This window comes from Symphodus melops, assembly GCF_947650265.1.
Source record: "Symphodus melops genome assembly, chromosome: 21".
NCBI lineage: Eukaryota > Metazoa > Chordata > Actinopteri > Labriformes > Labridae > Symphodus > Symphodus melops.
Window position 1 is genome coordinate 12,515,576 of NC_136711.1, and position 12,343 is coordinate 12,527,918.

At 38.4% G+C, this 12,343-nt stretch overlaps 3 protein-coding genes across 3 annotated transcripts in view; 1 reads left to right on the forward strand and 2 right to left on the reverse strand.

Annotated features, from left to right (window-relative positions):
* The window catches only part of LOC306842253 (protocadherin-15-like), a 153,516-nt gene that overhangs the window by 120,878 nt on the left and 20,295 nt on the right, over nucleotides 1-12,343 (reverse strand). The window contains exon 2 of the mRNA XM_079372380.1: nucleotides 7,652-7,802. Within this exon, the coding sequence (XP_079228506.1) occupies nucleotides 7,652-7,781 (130 nt within the window). The 5' untranslated portion in view covers nucleotides 7,782-7,802. The remainder of the gene's footprint in view (nucleotides 1-7,651; nucleotides 7,803-12,343) is intronic.
* Nucleotides 1-12,343, reverse strand: part of LOC306817223 (leucine-rich repeat-containing protein 51-like) — a 121,838-nt gene that overhangs the window by 77,988 nt on the left and 31,507 nt on the right. The window lies entirely within an intron of this gene.
* Nucleotides 1-12,343, forward strand: part of LOC306817216 (supervillin-like) — a 262,812-nt gene that overhangs the window by 67,617 nt on the left and 182,852 nt on the right. The window lies entirely within an intron of this gene.

The window sequence follows — 12,343 nt, forward strand, 5'->3', positions numbered from 1 at the left end:
TAGTCTTGCTTGGCTACCTTGCCTGGAGTCTAAACAGTAGATGGGAAAACCCACTGACATCGAATTCCAAAATATGCTGGAAAATTATGTGAATACCTAAAAAAGGCAGATGGAGATCTCAAGAGACTTCTTAGTTGGTCAGATTTTTGAGAGTTTTCTCTTATGGGAGAGAGGAGTTCTGCTACTGCTGATTGATGGCTGCGGAATTTGGAGGTGGCAAAGCAAACATTTTATGATGAAACTGTTCAGTCAACTGAGCAACACTGAAGCAAAATGGATAATATAGTACAGGAGGAGAATGATTAGTGTGCTATTCAATATACTGTTTATCAAGAGATAGCTTTAGAGACATCACTAAATAAAAGTTGTCAGAACAATTGTTTTCAAATCCTAGGAGTTCCAGAAAGCATTTCTGGGGATCACCAGCAATGTATTTATCTACTTCTCCATCAGTAAGTAATCGAACAGAGGAACATGATATTATTTGGTAAAAGCCAAAACTCCTGTTAGGTCTAGGGCCCTTAGACCAACCTTATAAAATATTGTTGACTGCCTAATACAATCAGTCAGGGCATCTTTGATATGATGTTTAAGAAACAAGATCCTTTTACCAGTGGCGTAAAACATAAAGATTATACAGACAATTCAACTAATGACTTATCTCATCAAAGTGACCCAATATTGTTATGGTATTTGTCTAAGAATGTGCATAGAACTAACACAGTATGTATGGAGGTGGGCAGCCCAATAGGGTTTGTAAGTTAATAACAAATTGGGGATCTTTGAAATTAGATCATTGATATTCAAATAACTCCTTCAGGATCATGTACTGTACTTTTATTGAGCACATTATTAAACTGTGAAAAATCTTGAAACAAGAAGCTGGGATAGACATTTCTTTCATTCATTCTGGCCAAAATCCTGGTTGCTATTTAGCAAGATGGCTTACAAACTAAAAAGTTTTGCTACAGAGTTTACCGACTTGGCTGACAGGAGTGAATTCCCCAAATAGACAACTCAGTCCTTCACAAAGAGGTTGGTGAGATATGGTGGTAAAAGGTTGAAAACAGGAGCAGACAGGCAGGAGAAAGGGTGTTTTTCTCTCTAAAAGTTTTCATGTGTCATGTTCTTTTAAAGCTTCCATCAGCAGGTATACCAATCTGCACCTCTCCCTGGGGTCCGATTCCTCTCCGTCTTCTGTTCTCCACCCAACCAGTCAGCCGTTCATCCATCACCCATTCATCTATCCATTCTCGCACCCAATCCATTCATCCATGGAGGACGAAGTGGGAACAGAGGGGGGACAGAGATGGAAAGGAAAGATGAGACAATTCGGGGTAAAGTGAAGGAGAAAGAAGGGGAGGATTGGTAGAGGAGGATTGGAGGAAAAAGAGTGCTTGGTTGTTGAGTAGGTGAAAAGAGGAGTAAGAGGAGAGTAGTGACAGTGTGACCTTGTGTTAGATTGATGTATCTCTAGAGAAAACGGATTGTAAACCTTGCTCGCACACAAAAAGCGCTCCCACACAAACAAGCACACCGACTCAGTGCTGTAGGGATCACCACTTTGTCACTGTGCAGGCTTATCCATTATCCTGACTCCCTTTTTCTCTCCGTCTGTGTCTCAGTATGTCAGGTCTGCTCCAGGCCCGTGCTGGTATGAACACAGCTGACAGCGGTAGTGGTGGTAATCAGTCGGTAGTTGTTCTGAGGACACGGGTGGAAATACATATACCCCCCAACAGTAACCTCACATGCTCTTATGGTTGCTAGCAACTGTAGGATCCCCTTTGTTGGAGTGTCAATAACCTTGCGTTAACAAGGGTTGGTGCAGACACCCAATGTACAGAGGCTTAAGTCCTCAAGATCAAGCGGCCCAGGTTCGAGTCCAACCTGTGGCTTTTTTCCGGCATGTCATTCCCAACTCTCTCTCTTCTTGTTTCTATCTCTAAAATGAAGGCATAAAAAGCCCCCGATAGCCTCAGGCAATAGCCAGGATTTAACTCAGCTGTACTAAATTTTACACAAATAGTCTGAATGTTTTTTTGCTCAGAAGAAGATGGAAGCACACATTTAAGCTTCATGTCATTGTTTCACTGAAGGTTCAAATTGTGATCCTGTGGTCCAATGCTTATTTCCACTATTATGTCTTTTTTGACATTGTAAAAATGTTTTACAAAATGATTTTTGTTTAATTTTGCTGGCCCCCAAAAAATTCTAAATACGACTGTGAGCTAGCAGAATAGCAGCTGGCTGTGTAGCAGGTATCTAGCTAACAGCAAGTAGCCAAACTGTATCATAGTCGAAAGGGTTTGTTTTTGTTTTAGAAGCATAAACTGTTCGGATATTTCCAAAAAATGACTTTAAGGGTTAGACGACTTATTAGTAGCTCCCATCACATAAAACTGCATTTGACCATCAGCTGGTCGTATAGCAGCTAAATAATGGCGATTAAGAGAAATAAGCTGGTACACAGAAGGGAGGTTTTTGAGTTTCAGAAGCCAGAATAATTGTTCCATTTCCAAAGAATTAATGAATTCTCCTATGATTTAAACCTGCCTGTTAGCTAAAAGTTTAACAGCTGACAAAGCGTTTTTCAGCTGCCAAAAACTAACTTTATGTCACCAAAGTTTTGGTAAGGTTTTATATTTCAATTTAAAGCAAGGTTTTCTCCCTCCTGACACAACAATTATGTGTAATATCCTGCAGCCACACTTGTTATTAAGCACTTCATAACAAAGCCTGTTATTTTACAGTATCCAAAAAGTATACATAACAGTACACAATCTGTGATGTGCAACCACTTAACCTGCAATTGTGATAAAATCACATGTAACTCTCTTTGCTTCCAATGGTCATGTACTTTGATTATTAAATGTTGTTGACTGAAGCAATGCAATGTACCAACAGAGGCAGAAAACAGAAACATACCAGCTTAAATTAATAAAATAAAAAATAAAAAAAGTGTTAAAAATCTAGAATGTGTCAAGCACACAGTTGTTGTTACATATTTTTGACTTAATGCAATAAAAATGTTGCCATTTAGGATAGCGCATCCCAGAGGAAAAAAAGCTGCTAAAATCATAAGTTCCAAAAGCAAAGGAAGGGGTGGAGAAACACCAATCTATCCAAATATCAGTCTTCCTTGGAGAGAGGGCTATAATAGGGAAATGACAGTGGCGGATGGGCTGATGGTGGACTGAAAAGAAAGGCAGTGAAAGGGACAAGACGAAAAGGGAGGCTGAAGTGATGACAGATGGGAGAGACGTTCACTTCAGATGAAACATCTCACAACAAAGGAAAGCAGCGATAAATATTAAAATCACCTTGAAAACTCCAATCACATCCACACACTGAATGCCTCACACATGCTGACACAAACAAAAAAAATACAACATAAATCTGCAGTATCAACCCCCCAAACACTGGCACAACAGACATTAGCGGTGTAGCATATTTGTCACAGCACATATACTGTCCCGCTCCATCAAACGGAAGCAAAACAGGTTGAAACCATGTAATGGAAACTTGCATCTTTATAACTCACTTGCATGGCAGATGTTAAACATCAATAAACTTGACACGGGTATAGTGTCCATGGTACTGTGGTTGGATAGGGCTGGTTTGTGATTCTATTTTTTAAAGAGATGTTTAAAAAAAACAGGGACAGGTTTAAAAGGTTGTTTCTTTGATTGCAAAGCTTATCCAGTGCAGAAAAACAACCATCAAAGAATATGAACCCCATTTAAAGGGCAAATGGTTAGTCAAACTATAGTTGGGGCACTCTTGTTATTTGTTTTCACTTCTAAATTGCAAAGGCATTCATGCAGCATTTCAGGGATCTCGAAGAGAGTTGGAAATTGGTACATTGCCATGTTGCAATTGATGTGCAACCATTGCGTACAGTATCGATTTGGTTCAAGTGTGGCCCCCAAAAGGTTCCCTCTATCAGCCTGACTTATCACACAAGAAGAGGGAATTAATTTTTCATCCTGTTGGTGTGTGCCTTTTTTCTTGTTTTCTCAAAGCTGTTTCATGGATCGTAAGTGGAACAGAACCCATTTTTACAAAAACAGCTTTCATACTTTTTTAGGTTGGATACGTCATCTATAGCTAACTGTTACTGGTTTCTCCAAAGTTACCTACATGCTTTAAACTTCAGTTCAGCCTTTCCAGCATTCACAAAAGTTAGTCATCTGTAGAAATTCTTTAAAATAACATAATATGATTGTTTACACAAACACTTAAAAATAGGCCCGTTGACATTAACCTGTTTGTGCAATTGATTTGTAAAGAGAACCTTAAAGCGTAGATCATTTTTTAAAGCAAATGTCTTTCCCACTTCATATGCACATTAATATAGAGTCACATTGACCTTAATTTGCACTGAAAAAACGTGAATGTGGTAGGGAAACAAAAGAGAGAGAGAGAGTCATTATAGACAGAAGTGATGATGTGAGATAAAACTTTGATTACCGAATGTTCTGTTCTGCAGATTATCAGTGAAATATTAGGGGGGACTTGCACTCTTTTATAAGGGTGATTTTTGCGAGTTAGGGGGAAGGCCAGAGTGGCCTAGGCCCCACTTGAAATTGAATTGGCCAGTCCAGGAACACCCCCTAAATGGCTTAATAACATTTTTCCAACTAAGGCTTTTAGTAGCTTTCTTTGCAATTGAATGTGACACATTTTAAGTATTTGAAAATGAAAAAGAGTATTTGGAAGTATAGAATAAACATCCTTAAAAAAAAGCCTCTACTGTGATTAATGATGCAAAGATTTGCACTGGCATTATAGTAAACATTGTAAACAGGGAACATATTTTTAATGGCAAACAGGATAAGTGGCAAAATGCCAACAAGACCTTTTAAAAAGTATTTGGAATTGTTAATGAGGATGATGATAAACAATAACCTATGTAGTGGGTCTAACAAGCGTGCCCTATCGTGATGAATGTATCCTGGTAATGGTACACGCAGGCAGCTGTGCCCCATAATTTACCTGCTTATTTATAACCTCCCTCTAAAGTCAGAGTGCCCTAAACAGCAGTGAGTTTGAGCTCATTCACAGTGACACTCCGATGTGAAGGGCTAGCGAGTAAAAATCAGTTGGGAAAGGGTCACAGTCATGCTAGCAACTGGCATTTGCATAGTGTCAGAATCTTTTTGCGTAAGGCCTGAGAAAACTGTCCGACCTGAGAAAGTCACGGTAAGAGAAGTGGCTTTGCAAAAACGGATAGAGACGGCTATTTGGAAATATCACGTTTATTTATAATTGTCAATCTTTTGTGTGTTTGTGTGTGTACGTGTGTAGGTGTGTGTGTGTGTGTGTGTGTGTGTGTGTGTGTGTGAGTAGTATGTTTACACAAACTAGTAAACTAGCGGAAATTTTTATGAGCAAACACGGTTGAAAAGAAACCCAATCAAACACAAACACTATCCTCAATACACTCGATGGTACTTCACGCATCTTTTTCAATATAAGAAGACAATTTGTATTCAATTAAAACAAGCAGTGAACCACTGCCTACACACTGCAAGGCTGTAATTGAAGTCATAATAAGGTCTAAAACAGGAATTCAAATGCAAGTCAAACTTTCTCTTTTTAGTGAAGAGCATTAAACATATGAGATTTTAATTAGATAGAAGTTAAAAGTTTTCACTGGGAGAAAATGCATTTTGAGCTGTTAAACCTCAGCCCAAACGTCTGATTTGACACACGTCATCACTCGATCAAGGCTTTCAAAATGCACCGGTACTGTTGTCAAACCCAATCTCAGTAAATATAGTCCTGTTTCCGTACCTCAGGACCAAGGCTAATTAGGACACACTGCTTCTCTTGTCAAGCAACGGTCCAAACAGTTAAAATCAACCGAGGATCCTGGAGCTCATTAAAAACATAGTAGCAGTCATGTCGCGAGGAGGAGTAACATTTTGTCTGTCAACCAGAAATCTCAGGCTTATTAAAACATACTATTTTTGTTATGTGCAGGTGCACCAGAAATAATGGCTGCCAAACATTTAGAAACAGTTTTACAGGTGTAATTGTATGTAGGAGGACATGTGTGATGGGTTCAGGGACTTTTTCGTCGTAGGAATGTTAAGAATATACCTTACCTCTGATTCTGATCCTAACTTCAGAGAAACTTAAGAGACAGTCTTGATGCTAACACATGCTTCTCTCCTGCCTTAGCACAGGAGCGTACACAGCCGCAGACTTTCACCTTTGGCTGCAGCCACTGTCAGCAAAATGCCAACCAGATAAATCTCAGGGACTAAAAGTTAAATGGAATATTAATATTCTGACAAATGGAGCAGAAAGTCAAGCGAGTATTATGCTGAGCTCCCCCCTCGGTGATGACTTCATTTCTGACTTGCCTTGCTTCCCTTTGCTCTCACTTCAAGGGGAAATTAACATAAGTGTTTATTTTTTCAACAACAAAATATCCCTGGTCATTTTTTTTTCCATAAAATTAAACTATCATCAATTAAAAAGCAAATCAACTCTTCATCGTTGAGTAAAAATGTCACACTTAAAGGGATACTTCACCCGTTGAAACATGAATCTGTACCGACATTGGGTCATATTTGTTGTTGAAATGTGAGATAATTTTTTAGGTTGGTGCCTTTTTCATGAGAAAATGCAGAAAGTGTGTTTTTGGCTAATGTGGATAAGACAACAACTCCCAGAATGCACAGCACTGCAGGCCACTCCTGCTGAATTAGGGGGTTTTATTTAAAGACATTTATTATAGCACATACCGCCGTTTTCTCTATATTGCAGCCTGAGAGATAGCCATGAACATCCTATGTGAGCACAAGACCTTCAAAATCCCCTTCATTCATATCAGTGTGAAGTTGAAACTGTTTTTTCGCCAGTGTCAGTTCTTATCAGCTTTCTCCACAGAGCCTGTTAGTATAGCTTCCAAACGAGGACGTTAAGTTTCAATTCTGAGAGTTTGCGTCCGGTCTGTGGCGGTCTTTCCCGCATGTCTCTCCCCACTCTCTCTTCCCCCTTTCCTACCCTATCCACTGTCCTCCACAATAATAAAGGCTATAAAACGTCCAGAAAAAAATGTTCAAAAAAGTAATAATAAAAAAGTTTGTAGCTTCAGTGGTCAAAAATATGAGGAACTAGCAATGTAGTTTCACTCCTGCTAACCAAATCAGCGTCCGAATTCTCAAGCTTTCTTGCCAATGGTAAAGAACAAAATCTGCACAGCTAACGGCTATGATGCAAACATGTAAATGTGCAGCAGGTGAAATAGGATTGCTGACGATAACTATGCTAACATGAGCATGTACAGAATAATAATTTTGGTACAGAAATAAATGGGGGAAACATATTCTACAGAAAATGAGTGTGGAAAATCAATAATATAAGTTAAACTGAAGAAACTACTTGCACATCTTTTTCAACAGAGAGATTTAACACATTGAATATCTCATGAGCTGCTGCAGCTCACTGTCTAAAATATGCCAGAAAACAGAACATTTTGCTCACAGTTCTGATCTTAAATCCCACTTGATTTGACTCTGAATTATAAACGCAAAAAAAAAAAAAAGTGAAAATAAGACAAGACAAAGGGATCAAGTGCGGCTGAGGAGAGATGGATAGGGAGATGAACGGGGCAACACAAACTAAGACTCTTTACCTTCAGTGTCTTGTCCGAGGCAGGTGGATATTAGTAGCAGATAAAGCACTCCTGTTCCCATTAAACTCATCCATTTGACCCGGCCCCATGACAGCGGCATTAAGTGTGTCCTAACCATCTTCACCACCATTCTTCATCAAGCATCCAGCTGCTGAAAGAGAAGGGGGTGGGAACACACAGGTCAGTTACAATCATCATAGCTGTAAAATGCATGTAGCATTAAAAGCTTGTCTTTTCCACAACACTTTTAAACTTTTCAAACATTCCCCCAAAACAGTGTATTTTTCCCACACTGACATTTCACTCCATTATATCTCAAATAAAAGAAGCTCTCCTGATGTTACAGCTCTGCAGCCACTCAACATTGTATTTGTAGCTGCACGGTTGGAGTCAGTTTCAAGTCTGTGCTTGTTTTTTTCTTGTGATGGAGAAGGAAATATCTACTGTGATGCAAGCAGTAGCATTAAATAACTTAGCAGCACAAATTGGAAGATGATAGATGATATCCTAAGATGTCTGCTTCTAAAATATGATTTCTGTAGAAAAAAAACAGCTGTTGTTGTTTTTCAGATCTAGTGTACAAAGTTCCTGAAGTGAAAATACACCAATAAGGATGCATTCAAAGTAAGAGGTGTAAATGCAGAAGCAAAATCACATTATTTGTTCCCCAGATAAGGAGTACATAACCAGATGGCAATTTAAAACCAACTGCATATGTAGTGAACATGGGCTGCTTCAAGTCAGATTACATTTCATTTGGAGAACATGTACGGCTCAAGGGGAAAGAGAAGGTTTCACTCGGTGCAATCTTTGTGAACTCAAAGAGAAGTGTATTCACAGCTCGACATAGAGACAATCTTTTCAGTTGTGACCAAACTACTTTTAATGTAGGTGTTTCATTTCCAGAGTTAATCCGAAAAAAAATAATTATTCTGTCTCAATACAAATGTAAAACAAACTTCTTCATGTTGTCGCACTCCTTCCTGCAAAACAAATTGAAATAATCTGGGATAAACACTTTTGTGATGATAAAGGACGGTTTGAAAATCCTGTCGACACAGCTGACTTTAACCTAATTATGGTACATATGGCACCCCATATATTCTTCTATGTGAATGTGTATGTTTGTCACACTCCTTCTCCACTACTTATCTTCCCAGACAGTCTTCTTAAAATGTGCTTAATCAACCTTCAGCTTGCCAACCAACTGAACTATCCAGTGTAAATATCCGGCAGTATTATTATGAGTAATTGGTTGAATCCAGTCCCAGAACAGCTACAGTCTACAGTATGATTCATTTGATAAATCTAAAATAGTTTTTGTCCAAGTCTTTGTAGTAAGACTGAAAACATTCTCAGTTCTGCAGAAAGATATCATCCTAAATTAGACTTTATCTGAGATGAAGCTCTCGGTCCTATTCAGTAAGTACAACATTAACGTCTTCCCATCACGTCAGATGTGCCGCCTGTTTAATTAGAACTGATTTATGGAAGTTCCCATGGCAGACATTACTGTGACAGAGTCAGATTACTTCTGCATGCCCCCTGGATGGAGATGGACTTAGCTGACAGGGAAAATGTAATTGTGATATTCTACCAAACCCCCAGAGGTGAGATCCAGTCACAAGGGGCTCAGAGGGCAGGGACTTTAGACTTGCAGTGCTACGATGCTTTCCTTAACATGCTTTTAATTGAGTTCAGCATATTAAACCCTGGTGCTTAATGTGTCTGGACTGGCATCCAGGTGTGGTGGACTCTGATCAACAAGTAAGCGAGTGGAGAAGGAGAAGCCCGGAGAGTACATTAGGAACACTTCTGACATCGAAGAGAGGGGAGAGAAGCAGATGGCATTCTTTTTTTTTTCACGGCACTGATTTTTATGAATTGCTGTGGATTCTTGATATTTACTCATTCCTAAGAGTCTCTATAACATCACGATGACTTTCATTTAAGAGAAAATCTGGCAGTTATTTGATAATGCTTTGTAACCCTGACAACATATCTGTAAATAGAGTCCCTGGATGACATATTGTGGCATTGTCAGAGACTGAAAGACATATGCTGTTAAAAAAAACAAAAAATACAACTGCAAAAAGAAGTTATCTTGTATTGTTTTTTTAAGCAATATAATGGCCACACATAATAACATAATCACACAATATAAAAACAAAGGTGTCCTATCAAAGTTTTTTCTTGTTAACATTCGATAAAATGTTGCTGTGTACCTTTTCTGAAACCATTATGGAAGTGAATTAAATGTCCTTCTATGGATAGTAATTCAGCTTGTAGGGTATACATGTGTTTGTCTCATTCTTGTTGATCTACCTCCATTAATGTTTCAACTTCACAGAACATTTTTTGATTGAAAGGAATGACAAAAACATCTTGACAGGCTTCATGTTCTGTTGAGCATCTGTCATTAAACAGCCTCTTCTACATCACGTTTTGACCCCTAATAACCCAAACTGTGATTCCCTTCCAGGAGTTGAGCTTCTTGCTTCATAACCTCACATTGAGAAAAACAATGACAACAAATTAAAAATAGTCCTGATTGATGCAATAACCTATTCTCAAAAGAGCTTTTTGTTTTTACAAGAAATTATCCCCATTAGTAAGAATTACAAAATGTAAATTTGCATTATGTGGCCTTCAACTGAGATCATATCGGCAATTGATGGTGTTTTACTTTTACTTGGAAGGTCAGATGTTTCTGTACTGTGATAGTATTACCAGCTCATTGAAGAGACACTGATTCAGAACCAATGTTCTCTCTTATTTGTACTAGAGGCTGTCATGGGAGTGGTTTTTCACTTCACGCTTTTGTTTTTTTTAGATCTGTCAGTTCAATAGACAGATCATGTTTTTCTACAACTACGCTGCAACTCTTTCTTTTCCAAATCAATTATACGTGCTTTCTCTGAATTGTTTTTTAAGTATTTTGATTGCTGCAGAGCAAAAGTCTGTGCGTCATCAGACCTGACATACGTCATGCATGTTTAACCACCAAACAGTCAGTAAGCTGATAGAAATAATATTCTTTATTCATTTGTGTGTGCAAGCTGGTCTATTATCATTTTCCACTCTCATCTGCCCCTATTGACTTTTTTTTCGCATTTCCTCACAATCCTGTTAATAATAGTAAATAGTATTCCTTAAAACTCCATCTTCCCTCCAGTTCATTTTATATAGACTCGAAAGCAGAGAGATTAAGTCTCACAGCAGATGCCATCTTGGTTTGTTAAACTATATCTGTACAGCAAGTCATCAAAAGCACCAAGTCGTGGATAGATGGGAACCAGAGGCCAGAGATACAAAACACTTTGATTGCAGATTTGTCTGGTTTCTGGTCTGAACTCAATCAGACTGCGTAGATGAGAGGGTGCATGAAGAAATCTGACTGCAAGTTTGTCATCATGTTATGTACTCCTCATCCTTTTTTTTCTTGATAAAGTTTATTGAATATTGACAAAATGACCTCACAAAAAGGGATTTTATCAGGTCGACACCATTCCAGGGAGCTGGTTTAGCTCGGTTGGTAGAGTAGACGTCCAATAAACAGAGGCTAGCCATGGTCACAGGCTGACACCCAATCAATTCATCTCTGACTCTTTCTCCCAAGAAAGTCTGTCTTCCTGTCTTTTCCAAAGTAATGGCAATTCCAAAAAGCAATCCTAAAAAAAATCCTTCAATCACAGAGGACATGGAGATTGTAAAAAGCAGAAAAGTTAGTTTAATGAATGACTGAATACAAATTAAAAAAAATCTGTGAATATTTTTTGCAGTGCACACGTTTTTTATTTGAAATCTTTACCATTCTTTACAAGCAAAGACACTATTTGTTTTTTGCTAGATAATGACTTTCAAAACCCTCCACAGCAACGTCAACACTTTGAAATTATAAAAAGTGTTTTACTTTAACTACACTTGAAACATTTATACTTCACTGAAGCTGGCAACACCTTTAAATGTCTGCAGCAGTGCTACAATGAATCCTAATTTCAAGCAATACACTTGCTTCGAAAGAAATGCAGAAAATTAGATTTCTTCTTTCTTGAAACATACCGTGTTATCACGATATCATTAAAATGTAAATATGCTGACCACTAAGTCTCCATCGCACTGCATTAACATAAAGCTTAATTTTATCTTCAGTCCCTTTGCAGGCGATGTGAGTGATGTTCACATTCTTGTAATAAAAGATTAAATCATAACCCACAACTGCAGTAAATTAAAACTTCATTTCTGAAAACAATAATCCTTTTGTGCAAGCAAAATCAATTCAGATCATTCTTCCTCCTGACAGTTTTATCAGTAATTAAATCACACAGTGAGGAAAATCAAACATTGCCGCTGAATGAGGATAAACATAGAAAACACTATGTCTTTAGTATAATGCACTTACACGAGTGTTCATGAGATGACCCTAATTGTGAGATTCTGCGTTGGACAGAGTTGCTGGCTAATGTTTAATTCCCTCATAAAGTTCACAACGCTTTGAACAGAAGGGCCATGCTGTAAGCGTCAGTAACCAGGATTGTACGAGGGCTGAAGGCACTTCTCCTCTGGTAGGACTTCAAAACGTGTCATTCCTCCAGAGAGAGAAAGAGAGAGAGGGGGGAAATACAGCCGACAGATAAAGAGGAGCGCTCCACACAAAGGAAACCGAGGAGGAGAGAGAATAAGAAAAACATG